The 19,064-nt window shown below is 44.6% G+C and overlaps 1 protein-coding gene across 6 annotated transcripts in view; it reads left to right on the top strand.

Annotated features, from left to right (window-relative positions):
• The first annotated feature begins 14,874 nt into the window (after positions 1-14,874).
• The window catches only part of LOC119463673 (venom metalloproteinase antarease-like TtrivMP_A), a 206,060-nt gene continuing 201,870 nt past the window's right edge, over positions 14,875-19,064 (top strand). For 5 of the 6 annotated variants that reach the window (XM_049655578.1, XM_049655577.1, XM_049655579.1 and 2 more), the window contains exons 1-2: positions 14,890-15,009; positions 17,198-17,290. In XM_049655578.1, coding sequence (XP_049511535.1) covers positions 17,246-17,290 — 45 coding nt within the window. In that variant the 5' untranslated portion in view covers positions 14,890-15,009; positions 17,198-17,245. Of the gene's footprint in view, positions 15,010-17,197; positions 17,291-19,064 lie in introns of all 6 variants that reach the window. The other variant, XM_049655576.1, reaches the window with a different exon arrangement.

Below are 19,064 nucleotides of genomic sequence, written 5' to 3'. Positions count from 1 at the left end.
CCGAAACCACAACAGCGATTGAGGTGCCATTCTTGTGGCGCGACAGAGGTTATTCAGCATAGAGGGAATCGGCAGACACAGTGCGGACGTAATGGTCAAAGTAAATACTGGCAATTGCACTCATTACACAAAAGCAAACCTGTTAAGGTGATTAAATTTTGTGCATATGTGCAAAGCAGCGCTAAAACAGAAGAGAACAGAAGAGAAACAGAAGAGAACGTTCACCAACTAGCCAAGTTTAATTGCTATAATATTCGTGCTTTAGGGTTTGTGCTAGGTCGCCGCCGATTTAATTATCAGTTGAATAATGGCTGTCTGCTAGGAGACTGAAATGCAGGAAGGTGAATGACTGAAAAATCTGCTTGCTCTAAGACCAAGCAGAGTCACGCATATTAATCGTGATGGTCTATCTACACACATGTGGAAAGACGTCAGACATGAACAGCGAGAACGGCGAATGACATACCGCACTTTGTCACGCTCTGAACGTGGGGAAGTTCAACTGCGTCTAAAATGTCATGCTCCGTAGCAAGTCTGGCTTGGTTAGATGCGGCTTCAAGAACGCGGAGAGAATTGCAGGTGGCCTGGGGAACATATCGGCAATATCAGTGAAACGTATGATTGTTATATAGTAAAATGCACTATGTAGAACAGAAGCCACATATAATAGCCAGCATCTTGTCGGTGTCACCACAGTTAGCAGAGGAGATCTATGCTGACAGCAAATTCAAACAATGGATGGAAATGTCAATACCATAAGAGGGCTCAATAAAGCGGTCGAGGTACGGTCCGATTCGGCGTCCGATGCGGCGTTTGACACACCGGAATGGTAGCCGGAAGCGAGCCGTTTCACAGTGCCGAAGCGCCGGAACAGACCCCCGGAGAGCGACAAACCAGGCACGTTTTCATCGTCCGACTAGTCCGACATCGGCACTGTCGTTTGCGCGCCGGCAATGACAGGTTCCATTGGTTACAAGAAATAATCGCAAATTCAGAAAAACAATCTCGAACGTGTGCATTTTTTGCAAAGCAGCGCCTAATATACTAGTACCAAGCTACTGGCGAGATCGGGAGCCGCCATGCGAGGCCATTTCGCAGGTATACAGCACACACCGACCGTCTGAGTGAGGCTGCCCACTTGGCTGGCACGTTTGCCCTTCACGCCAACAGCATCGAGTGAACCCATTGTATTTGTTTAAGGGCGACCTAAGTGGTTTACAGTTTTAATCGTGTTGGCAAAAAAAAAAGAAACTGAGAGGACGCTTAAGCTTTGTCTTTACGAGTGGAACGCAATAGCATTCAAAGATCGCTGACTGCTTCTCACGTTTCGCGGCAACTCCAGCTTATGCAGCCGTAATGTTCAGCTGCAAATGCTTCCGTCTAACGCTATGCCTGAAGACGAGCTTTCTGGTTCTTGTTTCTCGTTCCCCCGCTAGGCGGGATCCGCCGATCGCGCGGAGGCCAGCGCCATCTGGATGGTGTTGCAAGAAAACGAGCGAGGCGTGCTGCTGCCACTAAGACAGACCTCAAAACACGGCTGGAAAAGGGGCTTGTGTTTTAGTTACCGTGTAACACAATTATCTTTTCTCATTTAATGAACTTACAAATGGGCGCTACCATATCTGTAGATTGCATGTAAGTAGTACTTTACGAAATTTCTGACGCATTGTATTTTGAGAAATTCAATTCACGACCATGCACCACGCAGAGGGCCTGCGTAGTTCGAGATGCGTGGTTCGGGATTTTTTTCTAACATATCATGCCGCCGACGCCTTCACCGACACCAAATTTTCTGCGACATGGGGCCCTTAAAGCTGTCGCAATAATAAGCGTACTTTGACGAGCTCAGACTTGATCGCAAGCACCATCAACCGAGGCGGAACAATCGCTGGCCCTCAAAGAAGCCGTCAGTAGACAACGCTCCGTTGGGAAATGTGTTGTTGCTCGCCAAGCCATAATTTTATTGTCGGCTTTCGCGTATAGCGAAGCAGCGTTGTGGAAATTTGCTTATTTTGGATTTCTGGACGAGAATATCAAGTCGACTCCTAGCGTTCAAGCTGGGACGCAGAATCAGGGCGGAGCTAACGCGCGGCTCGCTCGTTCGGATGCACGTTCCGTGAGCGCTTAATTGTCAATGCCGTATGCCGGAGCATGCAGATCCGCACGTAATATTGGACGCCGAATCGTAGCATGTGTCTTCTGCTTAATATCTTCGGACGGAGATGCTCTTCAATGTGTAATACCGCTGTGTTATTCACTGACAAACACCGTGACCCCGTCCGTCGCTGTTAGACGTGTCATGCGCATAAGCAAGAAACGCTAAACTTCTCCGGACGTACCAGGAATAAAGCCAATAGAGATACGTCAGAAATTGTATGGGCATCATTAACGCAGCACATGTGGTGTATAAGCTCAGAAGTAGGGTTTACCTCTGGGAAATCGTATTCAATTATAGGTTGATGAGCTCGCTCAAATTCCATTCGTTCATGTTTTCTTAGTTCGGCTGCTCAGAAGAGTGTACGTCGATATATATGAAAGGCGTTGACGTTGCTTAAAGAATTACGACTCAAGATCTATGTACACAATCATAGGACAAACGGACACCTCGTACACAGAGCCGCAGTTGGCGTGAATGATAAATAGCGTTTAAGCTACATCTGACTGCGTGTCAAGTGCGTACTCGACAGTAATCACATATTTTATTATAGAGGTTCTGCACTTCCGGAAATATAACTTCATGTTTAAAAATACTCACCTTGGAAAAATGAGCAAGGAGACTTGGGTTTTACAAAAACGATCTGTAAAGCATTATTACAATTCAGTCATTCGAGCAGGTGGGACATGCTGTGGGGTTGTTTATGCGCGGCATGTAAGAAATTCGTCTCCGCTACGTTTTAGCTTATTGTAAATGTCGCCAGCTTCCTAAAGTTAATAGTTTTATTCGACTGTTTTGGGCGTTTTTTGGCTATTTGGTGGTTGTCCCACTGTGGCCGAAGGTAGGCAGAGAAACGCACAAGTGAAATGGCACGCGCTCTCAGGCAACTGAGTTACGTCGACGGGAAGGGTAGCCCGAGAGGGAGAGGGTACTGCCGCACGTGAGCTCTCCCGCTGTCTAGTTTTGAGGAGGGGCGGGAAGGACAGGGGGTGAGGGTGGACGGACTATTGCTCGTGGGGGGACGGTCACTCTTTCGTCCTGAGAAAATGAGGGAAGGCACCGAGTGAACGGGCACGTGGTCTCTGGCTAGCGGGTTGCGGGCAGGAGGCAGGAGGGGGTACGGTCTTGGGTGAGCTATCACACAGCCGAGTTATGGGGAGGGGCGGGTAGTAAGAGGAGAGGCAACTGTCGCTCGCTCGTTGGTCGCAGGAAGGCGCCGAGAAAAAGTAGTAGTAAGTGGTTCATGTGGAAAGGGAAATGTTGACGCTATCTTCTGCAGCCCTTGAGGGAGCACGGCTCAGCGCCAACGGGAAGGGGTAAGTGGGGGAGAAAGGAGGATAGGGTGGAGTCGCCATGGCTGGGCGAAGCAAAACCGGCAGGCTGTGGCGGCACGTATCAGGCCGGAATGGAAGGCCTTGGTGTGCTGCAGAGACTGCAGGGGGTGTTGTTCCGGGCCTGTTAGGCCTGGGGTGGGATGGGAGGCCGCGAGGCCATCCCGCTTGCAGAAATGATGTCTTCTCCGAGAAAAAGGGCGCGTACTCTGCAGTTGCGTGGAAAGGCGGCGAGGAGGAGCAAGGGACTGTCATGCGTCAGTTCTTGCGCAGGCGAGTGGCGAGGAGGGGTGTGAGGAGGGAGTGACTGCCACTCGCTTGCTCGTTCGTTTGTTTGTTCGCACTATTATCTTACAATGACAGTTACCATCGATGGTCTCTGCATAATGTTTTTGTGTCAGGCTGCCTATACGAAACAAAGCAATTGCATTGCCACAGTGTATAATAACGTAAACTGTAACCTTTGACAGTCTGCAGGCGACGCGCCGGACATGCAAATATTTCATTCCTACGATGTTCCAGCAATTTAGTAAACATTATGAAAAAATACTGGATGTACCAAAAATAAAATTTTATTAGAGTGATTGAAGAGAGAATAAACGTATGTCAAGGAGAGCAGTGTAAGGTACAAAGGAAATGCCCAATTTCCTGAAAAGCAGCACGTTAGGTGCTGTCCCCGAGCAATAACATGTTGAAAAAGGAAGCGCTGCGAAGTAACAGCACCCTACGATTCCTTCAGTTAGTTTCATGAAGATGGTACTTTTTAGAACGTTGTTTCCAGACAAACAGTAGTGTGCCTTCTCCATACGCCTTAAAGTTATACACATACGATGGCAAAAACTAAAAAAAACAGCTATCCCCATATTAAAGCATAGGGACAGCTTTTGTCACCCTTACCGCCAGCGTTTTTATACTTACCAATTTTTCCACTAGACTTAGCAGTTTTTATTTAGTGTGCTAATGCTTTTATACAGTAATTATTGACATTCACATAGTAATGTCGCAGCAATTTGGCAGCAATTTAACAGCATTTATGTTAAAATACTTGCTAGAAAAGCGTGTATTTAAAGCGCAATTTATAATTCATAAGCTACAAGGTATCTTGTGGCATTCGCTGTACAGAGTGTGTACACTCTTCTTTGGAGAAACCCGAACACTTCGTCTAAGGGGTCCTGCTTTGCCCCCATATATTAATTAGGATAAGAAACAGTTGAAAAACGCATGGTTCGCAATGCATCTCTGTGAAACAGGCAAGGCGCCTCTGGCAGGGCACCTATTTAATAATGCTGCTGTGAAACTTCTTGGAAAGAGGAAATGACTACCCGGTTTCGTTCGACAATTAATTGGAATTTTATTCATAACCAGCCCTTTACACACCATGCCAGTAATACAGAGAAATTACTCCATCAGCCGTCAAGTACCGTACATAATATTCACCTTGAAGACAAGTAACTGCACCTTTAGGGAGATGAGCCTTCCTTGAAAGCATATAGCTCTGCGAATAAAAAACGACGGAACAGGAGTGATTCGCGAGTGAAATGTGCTGTACATGGCGTAGTAGATTGCATATTTATTGGTAAGGCGCAACCTACACACGAAAGAGAAGAAACACAGCGTCACTAATTCCGCTTGTGATGCAAATCACGGTTGCCACAAAGCGAGAGCAAATTGAGAAGGTCACGTGAGCATACGTCAAGGCTAATGCATGGGATATCCTAAAAACCAAGGTTTAATCAGAAAATCCTAGGCTCCGTTCAGCCAGTCACAATCTGCAGATTTATTCCAGCTAGAAGTTATTTATGACAGCCATGTTCAACTCCAAAAACAACAACGAAATAACATCAGTAACTGAAGAAGCCGTTAATGGTCAGCTTTTCTGAACGAGGGTAGCTACGTAACTGTTTATTGTATTGTGGAAGGCTAAATGACCCTTTTCTCAATACCTCATGGCCTACGACTCAAACTCTGTAAGTCAAATGTTATAACTACGTCTTCCTGTTTGTTTGATTCAGACCCTAATTTGGTTCGGAGATTTGCCCAAGGAAGTGAATGCTCCGCACTGCGAGCACTCCGAGCAGTCTAAGCGCTCAAGATAATAATGTTGCTACCAGTAAGGCGCTTGCGAACGTGTATGAGTACACTATAACAGAGGCGCTGCCGCCAACTGAACTTCCATGACACTTGAACAAAGCGACATATTTCTGGTGCAAATAACCTTCTTGAAAATAAGGTGCAAGGTCTTCGTTATTTGATATGAGCACTGCTGGACGTCCACTGACCTACAAGGTGGAACTCAGAATAATTATTGAAAATATGTGGCTCATATTTTGAATAAACATTCCTCCCTAATGCAACCTAACCGATGGCAAAAAGGAATCCCAGACACCTATGAAAAAGTGACAGGGATAGCGAGAACAGCGAACGCTAGCTGTTGTTCGGCTATGGGTGAAAATGTCATGAGCCATACGAAATGTGGTACCGCCACATGCAACTTGAAAAGAACGAAGAGAATGTCAGGTGACCTAAGAAGAATTTTCATAACGTCAGTAACACGTAGTTTGTTCTACAATAAAGGGTGCTCGTCAAAGAAGCCGCTAGAAAGATGAGAAAACTAGCCTTGGAAAAAGCAAGCCTCAACGCATAATAAGATTGTGGGAGCAAGGAAATAGCACTTGGCGCTTAGAATTGCTCTTCAAAGAGTAATTACGCTGTCTATGTGCCCAGAGGCTCCTGACGTGACGTCCACTCGTAGTGCCCCAATACAGGCCACAATGCAACACCACTCGATTTAGCACTTTTCGGAATTTATCTTCCAGCACTCTAGAGGTTACGGCCGCTACTTCGACGAACCTGTATACCTTCAACAAGTCAAAGTCTACATTTTTCTTAGCCACATTTCTTGGAGAAACTGGAGACCCTGCCTATTGGCCCAAGTCCGTTATTAGCTACGTCTACACAGGTAAGCTGCATGGATGAGGTTCTATGGTGGGAAAAGGAGCAATAAAGCGACCTTAATTGCCATTAGTCAAGCGAAGTTCGGATGAGGGATGTTGAGCTCTCTATGTGATTTCGCGTAGTGTCATAAATGGTTAACTTTAGTTTTAAGGTTTAATTTCAAACAGAACTTCAGTAAGTCATACTTATCTCTGTAATTGTCCTACCCATTTCCCGTAAAACCCGCTTGCTGAATAGATCCCGCATGACTTGCCACTTATTACATGCGTCCTGCTTTCGCCCGCACGATCGGTCCTTCAAGATGGCGGAGAAAACCGTATGTGAGCACGGGGTTGTAGGAAATGTGCAAAATGTGTATAAAAACTCTAGACAATTTTTACATGGCATCATTTCAGGCTCAGTCATACTTTATTACAGCCCAAATAAAACTAATCTTGAAAATGGCCAAAAATTCCTAATATTGAACAACAAATTTCGAATGCCGAATTTAGTACGGAGGGTAATTGCACCAGTTGGTAATCTGTGCTAAAAGTAAACAGTCCAAAAGCAATACCAAGAAAAAAAAAACGAGACGTGCCCCTCTAGTTTTCGTCACGTGTTGCTTTTAAGCTGTTCACTGTCAGTTTCATTTAGGTAATACACAAACCAACCGCATAGGGAGTGCTAGAAAACCCGCCAGTAAGAGGGGAAGCCCCCGTGATGAAAAACCTGACAAAGTTTGATATGCGGCACTTAACAAGATAAACTCATATCACGTGTTATTCCTGCCAAGCAATTGCCACAATGAATAGCATTCCTTTTGAAAGCACTTTTAGCTCCTTGCTGAAGCACTGTTGAACTTGTAGGGTTCCTTGTAAATTTTGCAATAAAAGGCTTGAGAGTTCACCTAAATACGGCAACTTCATGAATATTTCATCATAACAATGCATCTGCCAAGCTGCCTAGCGCCTTGCACAGATTTATTGACCAAAATCCTTTCATAAAGCAGTCGCTCTAAAACTACAGCTGCGACCTTGCCCCTGCGATATATTTTTTTTCACAACACTTGAATCCACAATCAAGAAAATTAATTTTATATCGATACAAAACATGGAGAACGCTGTCTGTGAAGTGTGAATAAAAGAAAAATTCAGGAAGTGAATGCTAGCACTGTTAGCAGGAGTGAAAGTACCATTGATCACTCGGAATGGTGCAATAATTATGAAGGACGCTGGTCTGAGAGAGGTAGTGTACCTTTGTAAAGTTAGAGAAAAACGCATTTATTAGAAATTAAGCTCCAGTATTTTCCTAGCACATGGCCGCAGATATAAAATGCTTGTTCCTGCCTGATAACGTGCATGATGATGGTATAGTGTCTTGTCGTGCGCAGTAAATTTTTCATTCATTAAGGAACGACGCTGGGATAAAATCATGATTTTAACCAAAGATGCGCATATTTAAATGTATGTTTCTCTGCGTTTCAACTAATCAAGAAGCTTTTCAACAAGTTTGGTTCCGAAGGGCGCTATAGAAAAGCATAAAAAAACGGGCAAGCTTGCACTCGGTCGTTCAAAACTTAGGCACAGCGAAACTGTCGAACCTCAGGCCTTACTGGCTGCGACTGCTACGTATTAACTTGGTTGCTGCTGGATTTTAACTTGGTTTAACTTAACTACGCATGTAGGAAGGTACTCTCGAGCGATCATTTTCGGAGATACCTTCCCTTTCGCGACATTTCGCGTGACTAGCGTGGAACGCGTCGGCGCCTACAAGCGACAGCGTTCCTGGCATACCATAAACGCAGGCAGGCTAACCAAGGTTGGCACAGTGCCAAAAACACTGTTGCTTGGCGACGCCGACAGCCGTGGAGGCTAGCCGCTCGATATCAATCGGCCAGCTTCACTGTGTCTTGAGCTTTGCGCGGCCTAGTGCAAGCTTTCGCCTTTTTTTTTTTATCCTGGCTTAACGCGCCGCGGAGAGAAGAGAGGTGGGGTTCGGGAGGGAGGCAGATGGCGAAGAGGAGACCGCGTGCGCATGCGCCGTGCGGCTGTCCTGAGTGTCACCGCCCTCCTGGTTGCCATGGCTACAGCGCGGCAGTTTCTTGATACGAACCACAATTTATGGCCGCCTTAAACAGCTTCTCTGTTAAAGTACTTTTTCTTCTACTGCCTTCGAATTGGCTCGTGAATGTTGTCATAACGCGGCGGCAGAGCACGCGAGTAACTAAAGTCGCAATGAATACCCACATTCGAAGCATATTTCCTTGCGTTTTTTAGTCATGGCAGAAAAATCTAGACCGTTGCAAAACGCGCAAAAAATGACCACAAAAAACGTTATATTTTCGACTGAGGTAAGGTGATTTACAATGGCACACAGAACGTAAGCTGTTTGGCAAAAAGATATGAAAAAGTGACATATTTTCAATCATGGAGAGCCTGATTGTCTAGCGAACAAGCACCGAAGCTCAGATTGGTATAATACGATTGGCTTGCAATGGGTGAATACTCGGAGTACACTAGGCACAAACCCCGGTTTATACCAAGTAGCCGTCGGTTCCAAAAACCCACCGTCTAACCTTCAGTATAAGCAGTGCGAAAAAGGTAGCGTGTCTATGCGACAGGCACAGCCAGCCAAATCTCCTTGCAATTTCTTCGAGGATGTAGACACTTAATGCGAATGAATCATTCAATGCATTAGTGTGGAAGAGGTGCCCGAGATAGGGAGTGCGCATTCCTGAGAACACTGGAGATGGCAGCAGCGCTGGAGCGTCGGCTGTGCTAGACTTCAATGAGGGTACATGCGGCATCAACAGAATGCTCGATGAGATGCATCTGGATTGTGAAGTTCAGACGACGCAGCACATACAGCAAGCAACTGAAGGAAGCATTTCCCGAGCACAGAAAACGGCGCTTGACCTATACAAAGTTGAAAATGAAGTGAAGACAGCTTGTAGTAATTCACGCCGAGCAATATCGTGTTGAAGGGGGCCGAACTTATGTAGTGGGGTCCCTTGACTAATCGCATTCACCATAAGGTGCCACAGCATGTTCGGCACTCTTTCAATTGCTTTTTATCAATTCGCACTTTTTGGCCAAGCACAGCATTTAGAAAAAAATATACCGTTTGCAAACTGTTCTGCCAAAACCTGCTCTTAAGGTGGTTTCTTGAGAAACATTTTGTCAAGAAGAAGATAAGGTTCCTTCTAGGTTTTTCAATATCGTCTAGCATAATGAAAATGTTAGATATATGACATGCAGTGACAAAAAATACAACTTTGTTTCCAAGTGACGAAATTTTTACACAAACTCCATAAAAATGTAGTAGCTGCCCTTACCCTGCAATAAACTGGAGAATTTAACCAGTCACAAAACGATGAACAGAGGAGAGACATCGCAGACACAAGTGTGCCACGTCTCTCCTCTGTTCATCGTACTTTGACTGGTTTAATTCTCAAGAATATTTACGAACTGACGCAGATCACAACTCTTCTGCCTGCACTAAAGTTCACTTAGAAAGTATTGATTTAAAAATCACTATTTAAAAAGCTGACACATTGAACTGCTCAATGTGCTGACCACATTTGTTTTGTTAACGACAGGGTTAAGAAATTTAAAATGTGTTGTAATGAGGCCAAGTCGAATTTTCAGCCCCGCATACCCACTAAAGCGCGTTCACACTAAGGGCTCATTTTTGCGTGTAACCGGTTTTAATCGCGTTTTTCCACGTGCCATTTTCATAAATTAACTAGAGAAACAAACGTCTGAAAAACCCCTACCCGAATTTGCCAACGTGTCCAGAATTGTAAAATAAATGAGTCATGAATAGGTTGCCAATCGAATCTCTATATGTTAGGGGATGATCAAAAGCGCTTCGCTAGCTTCCATAACAGGTTGGCTGATAAAATATTATATAGTGCGGGCCACATCTATATATACATGATATATTTATAAAGTGCTGTTTTGCTTCAGTCACCACTGCAATATTTTTTCTGTAACGACGCGATCGCAAAACATATTTTTGATCGGCGAATACATATTTAAAGATTGCAACATTTCATCTAAAATTGTCTATGCTTTATTTACACCCATCTTGAACTAGTTTCTTAGCAACTGGTGGGACTTTTGCCTATGTGTTTACGGACATGGTGTTCTCATTCTTTAATTTAGGGAAAACTTATTTTGTTGGAGGCGCGGGACAACATTAACATAGCGGATCAATGAGTATAGTTGCCAAACGTTTCTCTTTTCTTATTTACCAGCAGCGAATGACTGGATTCAGGATATATAAAGTTTACGGCTTGGAACTTCGATTTTCGTGAGCACAATAAAGAGAAAGAGACAAGAATGACGGCAGCATGTTGTGTGTTTCTGCTTCTCTGCATTTTTAAGTCTAGGGCAAGTAAGTATTTAGGTTACTCTACTTAAAATACATGGCGGGGAAACTAATTTTCTTTTCCTAGTGCCAAACGCCTTGTAATTTTCAAATTGCTGCATGTCATATCCATCGGAGTGATCCGAAATAAACTGCAGTCTTCTTTCACCGGGTCCCTCCCTCAGAGCCCGTATATTTCCTTTCGGCGTCAAACCACATAATTTCGTTTGAATTCTTGATTTAGTGAGTCCGTGAAATATGCATCGCATAGTTCTCAAGGCGTTGGTTTTTAATGACCTCTGTGACCTTCATGAATAGTTGGAATGCAAGCGGTTTGGCTGTGATATATTTAGCGATAGACAGAAAAGCTTAACATCATGACAGGGTAGTATGTCTGAGGGTAACATGTCATCCAGTAATAATTTATACATCTAAGACCTAATTCATAGGAAGCACGGTTCCTATAAAACAATTAATTGCACTGATGACAATATTCCTTTCCTACCCTATGTCATCAACATTTTACCATTCCATACAAGTATCCTACATGTAAAGCACGTGCTCGATTTAAGAAGAGGCGCTCCGGATTTTCAAATAAACACGAGTTGCTCAACATGTTTAGGAAAACGCGAAGCATTTCACCTAACGTGTGCCAATCTAAATGAAACGCCCCGTGTGCACAACGAGAATGCAGCTTAGTATTGCTCATTTTGTTCAATGTAGCTATGTTCTAGCGCAGTTATAATGCTGTCTGTTCATCAGCGTCGTGATTTCATCCACACTGATTCTGTTATACTAAACAGCCGACACGGTATGTGTAAACAAACACCCCGGACGCTATGTGAGCTAAGTTATAAATAACCACGACACTTATTGTGATTTCAACTAGATTATGAGCTACCGCCTGTGTTTTTTTTAATCCACAGTGCTCTAATGTACTCATAATACACAGCACGAGAAGGAACACGGGGACGAATAGCTGACACGGACAAGCGCTGACTTCCAGCTGATTATTTTATTGGCAGACATGCTTTATATATGCATGTCCCGGAACATATACAAAGAAAAATAAATATTTCCACTGACAAGGAAAAAGAACAGGGGCAGCTTCACACTAGACGTGTGAAGACTGGGCAAATAGTGAAGCTGGCGAAACCTACCTAGCTTTGTCTCGGTTCGGCCAAGTTTTTGTGAGGTTATGCTTCGAGAGTCGGCCCCGTTTTTCGCAAGATCACCGCGGAATCGTCGACAGCCCAAGGAGCAACGAACGCTTCTGGACGCTCAAACGCTTTTGCTCGGTTTCGCGGGCTCGTAATTCCGGATCTTCTGCGAATCGCCGACATTTCCTGGCGGCTTTCCTCGCCAGGCTTCGTCTTCTTCGGGAGTGACGCTCTTCTTCGGCCGCCCCATCTTCGTGGCGATGTGCTCAGTGCGGAGACGGCGGGGCTTTTGTGTCGCCGCGGCGGCGACGCGGAACTATATATCCCATGGGTAGGCGCAGTGACGTCACGGCTTCGCTCACGCCTCTTCGCAGCCACGGCACCCACTCCGCACGGGGTTGTGAAGTCATGGCTCGGCCGAGCTGAAGCGAAGCGATGCGGCACGCGCGATGACGCCGCGGCTCGCGCAGCTGTGGCGAGGCTCAGCGCGGTCGGCGCAGCTGGGGCGAAGCGTTGCTTGGCGACGCATGGTGACGTCATCGCCAGGCGGAGGTTTTGCGGCGTACACTCGACGGACCATCCTCGAGCTGAAACAGCTTCGCTTGTTCACAGGGGTATGTGCTATTGCGCTTGGACCCTTTCTGCACAACCTCCAGAATCGGCTTCGCGGACTACGGGGCCTAACGAAGAGCCCAAACAGCTCCGCTGACAAAAAACACAAAGCGAAAGAGCGCCAAGTGAAAAACTAACAATCACGGTGGCCTGCTGCGCATGCCCACACATTCCAAAATCTGAATTCCCTGTCAGATAGGGCAACAGACGGTATACTCACACATCCGCTTCTTTCCCTGACCATCTGAGCTGCCCCGCTGATTAAACGTTCTTGGTCATTGTGCTGAAAGACGACAACGGCGGCTACACATGCGGCATGACGCGGGAAATAGGAGAGCAGGGGATTCAGCTGCCGGAACTCCGAGAGTCCCAGACTCCCGAGGGCACAGGAACTGCAAGATCTGAGGAACTGGCCAAGCACGGGACATCGGCAAGACCTAGGCTCGGTGGCTCGAGACCCCGTCACGAGGCTGGCCAGCGGTACACACGGGTAGTCCTCTCGGGACTCCTTCCACAAACCTCGCTCGGGCCGTTCGATCTGCCCTCGTGGCCGCAGCTGCCCGTTCGCTCGTGTCTTCTACCTTTTCTTCTGCCACCAACCCTCGTGCTCTCTTATTTCCCGCGTCGAGCCGCATGTGTCGCCGCCATCATCATCTTTCACCTCACTCATCCCTCATCTCACAGATAACTGTGGTGTGCCTGAACTCCGGGGTACACCCACACGTGCTAACATGTTGAGCTAGAAAACCGTCCTTTCCATTTCGGACATTGTTGGGGCGTTCACGTAAGCACTCGTTAAGGCCTATATAGTACTACATGGGCCTGTCTGGCCCATGTAGTACTCTCCGCATGACAAGGGAATCTTGTGACGACGCATTGAACACAGTCTACGAGCTAGTAACTCAGATTATTGGAATGCGTGGGCATGCGCAGCAGGCTACCATGATTCTTAGTTTTTCTCTGGGCATTATTGTGCTTTCTGGTTTTTGTTTCCCTGTCAGTGGAAATATTTGTTTTTCTTTGTATGTGTTCCTGGACATGCATATGTAAAGTATGTCTGTCAATAAAATAATCAGTTGGGCATCAAGGCTTGTGCGTGTCTACTATTCGTCCCCGTGTTTCTTCTCGCGCTGTGTATTATATCAGATTCAATAAGCAACTAGCTCCGTCAGCCACCTTAATCTAATCTACTGTCATATTTCGTTCTGTTGAACGTAGGGTGGTGTCTAATCCTAAAATTCTTGGTTATCCAACGAGTTGGAGCCCCCTAGTTTGGCACAAGCAGAATACATTGAGTGTGTAATTTCCTCTTCAAATACGCTGGTGAGCTTCCAATCTCGACATGTGCACCTAGCGCGATTTTTATTACCGTATATTTTTTTGTAATCATCCACGCCGCTTTTGGCAAATTGGAAAACATTTATTATTGCGTGGTTTCAATAAATGAAAATCCTCTGTAGAACGCTTACTATCTTGACCAGCTACTGAAGATTACACCTCTCTTTTGTACTGAACCTTCAAAGCTAGGGTCAAACTTCGCGGGTTAAAATTCTCTGTCATTTATTGGAAGTCATCTCTGTTGCTGATGACCAGCATAAAACATGTAACAACGTTTGCATAGGACATCCTGAAGCAGTGGATGAAATGTGTAAAGAGAGATTTTGTATAGTTAGTTGTTTATTCTTGAAATAGTGGTGTATATGTATTATCTACGTCAATATGTAGTAGAGGACTTCAATTCGCCTTTGAATATTTTTTGTCAGTCATTATTTTCAAACATAAACGAAGAATTTCCCATTTCTTTAATGTAAGCTCTACTGTATATGCACACAATTTCGGAAGTAAATATTCATCCGCGGTTGTACGTATGCAATAGTCATTTTAAATGTAATATCACTAATGAATGGGCTGTTGGATACCTATAATTTTCATTATATTAGAGATTGATTCAATGCTCAATTTTAGTAACTTACTTATTGCTATATATTTAGCGCGAATCATACACTCTAAATACTCGTACTTTATTGAAAAACCATAGACACCTGCCTATTTCAAGACATTCATCCCAATTTATGCCAAATAAAGCATTGATATTATGTTCTTTAATTTTACTCCAAGAATCCCTCCGTAGATTCTTTTGTACAAACATTTTTTTAGAAACGTTGGCACCACTCTTTACAGTGCCTTTGCGGAAAACGTAATTTATCAAAGGAAAGTTTATATGAGCGATAACTTACATAAATTAAAGGAGAGCCACCTAACACTACTGATCAATTTTTGTTGCAGGCATTCATGTTTACCCAAAGATTCTCGAAAGCAGGTCAGAGGATGGTTCTCTCATCCTGCAGGTTCATCATGGACTCACACTCACCCTTGAAAAAAGCTCTATACTAGCGACCGATTTACATTTGCAATTTTTTCGAGCAAGGACTCTCACAGATCTATTGTAAGTACACTGAGAGTGTCTCGTTGTAGTGACACACACAATAGCGAAACTGTCAATTAAGAAATTAACATTTTAATGGGCGAACCTGTGCCCACCGTAGCATGTAGTTTCATTCAATAATTACTAGGGGGATCTCCAGCGCTGTTATCGTTCAGCCCCCATGGGAATGATGGGAAGTGCATGAATTTGTCTGATCTTCGTACTTGTGGATTCATGCGTTCTTGTGGCTTAGTTTACTACGCTTCATTTCTCTTCATCACCCTAAATTTCAAAGCGATCTTTACTTTTCTAAGTGCCGAATACTCTGCCAAGAGGCACAATCGCTACTACTTGCAGCGGCTCAGCCTGTCAGGGAAGCCAAATTGAAAAGCGCTAAGCGTCTCAACACGCCGGTAAGCCCGCAAGAAATTCATAAGGGCGCCTGTCCATGCATGTGTCCGTGGTGTAATGGTTTCAATATCGGGCTTCCGTGCCAGAGGTCCTGCGTTGGAATCCTGTCGGACAATTTGAATAATGGTTATTTAATTTTTATTACACCGTACTTTGTTGAAACTCACAAATTTACTAAGTTGCGGAGCCGTTTCAAGTTAGAAGGACGAAGTTTAGGCAAATCCACGTACTTCCCATAGTTCCCATGGGAAGAGCCGCCTCGATGGCAGCTCCCGTACACACCAGCGCAGAGTTCCCTCTAGTAATAATTGTATAAAACTCTATGCACAATAGCAAGTGACACTCTATTGACAATGGCAGGTGACAGTCGAAGCACAATGTTATCAGTAACCGCAGTCGGCGATCGTTGAAATCTGACCTGCGTATCAGAGTGTTTGCATGGTTTATTGAACCACGCGCTCCTAAGGCCGCTTACCGCTCCAAATATACAATCCTCGAAACCGTTGGAAAGCCAGTTCGAGTTGCTTCGCAAACATTTGACCCCAGAGCGCTCTGTCATTTACAAGCAAGCGAAATGCCATCGTGCAGTGCAAAAGGTACATGAAACAATAGAGGGCTTACATTTCTTGATGCATTTCTTGACAGTCGCTTCAAGGCCGGTTTGTGTGCCTCTTGCTCCAGGTCGAAATTCAGAGGCACTTGTTTTCTAAACACAAGCACCTAATGTTTCAATGAGCCGTTGAACGCCGTGCTCGCTAGTGCTACAGCTAATCATTCGCAGTATACAAGAGAGTTCAGGCTGCATCAGTTGCTCAGTACCCCAAGAACGGCGAAATTCTTCAGCTGTTATTCTAGCTATGCCGTCAACGACTGTCTGCATGTCAATGCGACTTTTTTCTTCTGCAACAAGAGAGGCGAGATTGAGAAAGCCTGCTTGAAATGCAAGGAAAATTGTAGCTGAAAAGAAAACCAGTAGACCAGCTCGCCCGGGTGCTGGAAAGATCAGAATTGCCCCCGCAAAGCATTAATGCCAAAGAAATAGAAACAGGAGACCCCATCATTCTCGGCTTGAGTTTTGAAAGTGTGTCTTTGCTGGTGTTCCCTGTCGGTCCCTACGTGGGAGACGCCCACTACGCGCTGAGCGCGTCCTTCAGGACCAAAATAAAGTTTGTCCAGTCCAGACCAGTCCTTGCTGGTGGAGGTTGACACGCAATCGGCAGTGTCAGCAATACCAGCGACTCAGTTCCGCTGGCTTTTTTTCGTCGGCAATAGTATGTAATACGCTTTTTAGGAGCTGCATTTTTGTTTTAGTACTTATTGAACCCATGTTTGTGCGAGAACCAAAATAGCAATCTATATGTGTAGTAGTTCTTTGTGCACATACCTCTCATGAACGTTATGCCCTCTACGAGCACTTTCCTAGTGACAGAGACTGTGTACATCTGCTGGCGACGAGACTATTCTCGTGTACGTCATCTCCTAAACCTGTTACATTACGAACTCAAACATTCCTATAAATCGCTGCCTTGTCTTCATCTGTGCTTCTATGGCAGGCTTTCTTATGCTTAAGCTGCGCCTGCAAAAGTGTTCTAGCAGCAGAAGCATTGAATAGCTGTTGTGTTTAATATCTAAGCCGCATGCTTCCTGACAACTTTTGCGTTTCTGTGAACGAATACCTTACTTTAAATGCCATTTCTTGCGCAGAAAATACAAATCCACTTCATATACTAGACCATATTATTTTAGCGATGGCTCAAATGTAATAACCGTTTTCTGCTTAAATTTGGTTTGTCATCAGCTAAATGGAGAACAGCTCGAAAGAAACTTGTATCACGACACCACGCATATGTCATCACTCATTGTGGACCGGGAACAAGGCGGCGTGCAAGTGGTAAGATTCGTAATGCAAGTTCAGCGACTGCTCGAAACCTTACGACAACTGTTTGCGCAAGACCAATTAAAAATAGGCGTTTCATAGATTCCCACTAGATTACCAATATTATAGTCTGTACATTCCCATGATTAGTGTACTGAATACATGTAACATATAATTGCACTATACCCCGTCTAGTCATTCTCACTTACATATCAGTTCATTTACATCTGTGCGTTTTGGGATTTCAATTTTAGTTGATACTTTATCGGAAAACAGCGAATACATTTTATTCCCAAGCTATTATAGAATTGCGCATATAGTTTCAGTTTTGCAGGAAAATTGGCGAAAAAAAGGAAGCTGGAACTGGAAACAGACAGAAACAAACGCGCGAAAGCACAAATGCACTTTGTGTTTGCGTATTGCGTTTAGTTTTGTGTGTCTTATTCGATGTTTCATATTTTTTCTGATGAATTATCATTGCTCCCAAATTGAGACGCTTGTAAAGAAAGATGGCCATGACATGTGTATGCGTGTTATAATTCCAGACATCAATATAGCGTTGTTATTCTTGCACTAAAACACGAGCCTAAATTTTCTCTCCGTTTTCCCCGGCAACAACTTCTATCATCAAAATTAAACGGCAGTCACTGAACGAATTCTTGACCACTCTATAAGTTGTCCGGTCTCGCTTGTGCGCCCATACGCCCACCTAGCTCATAGCAGTTTCTTTAGTGCCCCCGTGATCGGTCGACAGCTTACGTACATCCGACAATCCAGCGAGACGTGTGCGCGGTACTCTCTTCTTAAGCGGTTGTTACATTTTGAAGCAGTTGCACTCTACTTTTCAAATTGCTGCGGCGCACTTTTATTTTGACCCGGAGACCTCACGTTCTCTCGCATGTGGCACCTATTGGAAGGCTTACCGGCGTACAGGTTCTGCTCATAATTTTTGAAATTTACTATTTCAAACGTTACAAAGTCCTCTTGAGGAATTACAAAAATATTTGCGTAGCTTGCACTATTTGCGCAAAGCTAAAGAAACAGCGGAGCTGATCGGAATCTAGCTGGTACTGGCCTTACGGGTTATGTTTTTCAGGAATTTATTGAGTGTTGATTGATTATTGATTACGTATTGATTGGCTATCAATTGGCTATCGCAAGGTATTGGGCACCTATTTGGGCTAGGCTAAGCACTACCAAGTCATCCCCAGCATTTTCCGGAATTTCTTCATTATTGATCGTTCATCGATTAGCTATTGATTGGCTATCGACTGGCTATCGCAAGTTGAAGCGAGGTGCAGCTGTGCGCAGTGACGTCATCGCTAGGCGAGTTTTTGCGAATGCTACACGGGGAAACGAATTGGTCATTGCTGCTGCCTGCTACAGCGACTGGTATTGTGTATGTTCAGTTAAGTGAGCAAGCCAGTGGTTTGTAGAATTAGGTGGAATGGACTATTTGCTAACGCAGGAATTCGTTATTACCTCTCATTCGCCGAAGGTCGACGAGCGATAAATGGAAGACATTGCTTCACGTTTCTGTACTCCACAATGTATAGAGATTGGCGTAAATTGGCATCCCCTCTTCTCGGCTTTGCCAAATATATTTGCACTGAAGTGACACAAATATTCTCTGAACCAAGTGCACTGCGGCGAGTATAATATAGTGTTTTGTATATTGTCCCTGGCATAATTAGTCATTGTGGAAAAATTTTACATTTCGCATAATATAACGAGACAAAAAATTAACTGCAATCTGTGACAGCTGCTGCAGTTCCATCAGTCTCAAGAT

Source organism: Dermacentor silvarum, chromosome 9 (assembly GCF_013339745.2).
Source record: "Dermacentor silvarum isolate Dsil-2018 chromosome 9, BIME_Dsil_1.4, whole genome shotgun sequence".
Lineage (NCBI taxonomy): Eukaryota > Metazoa > Arthropoda > Arachnida > Ixodida > Ixodidae > Dermacentor > Dermacentor silvarum.
Note: the sequence above shows the minus strand (reverse complement) of the source record. Positions and strands in the feature narration are given on the sequence as shown.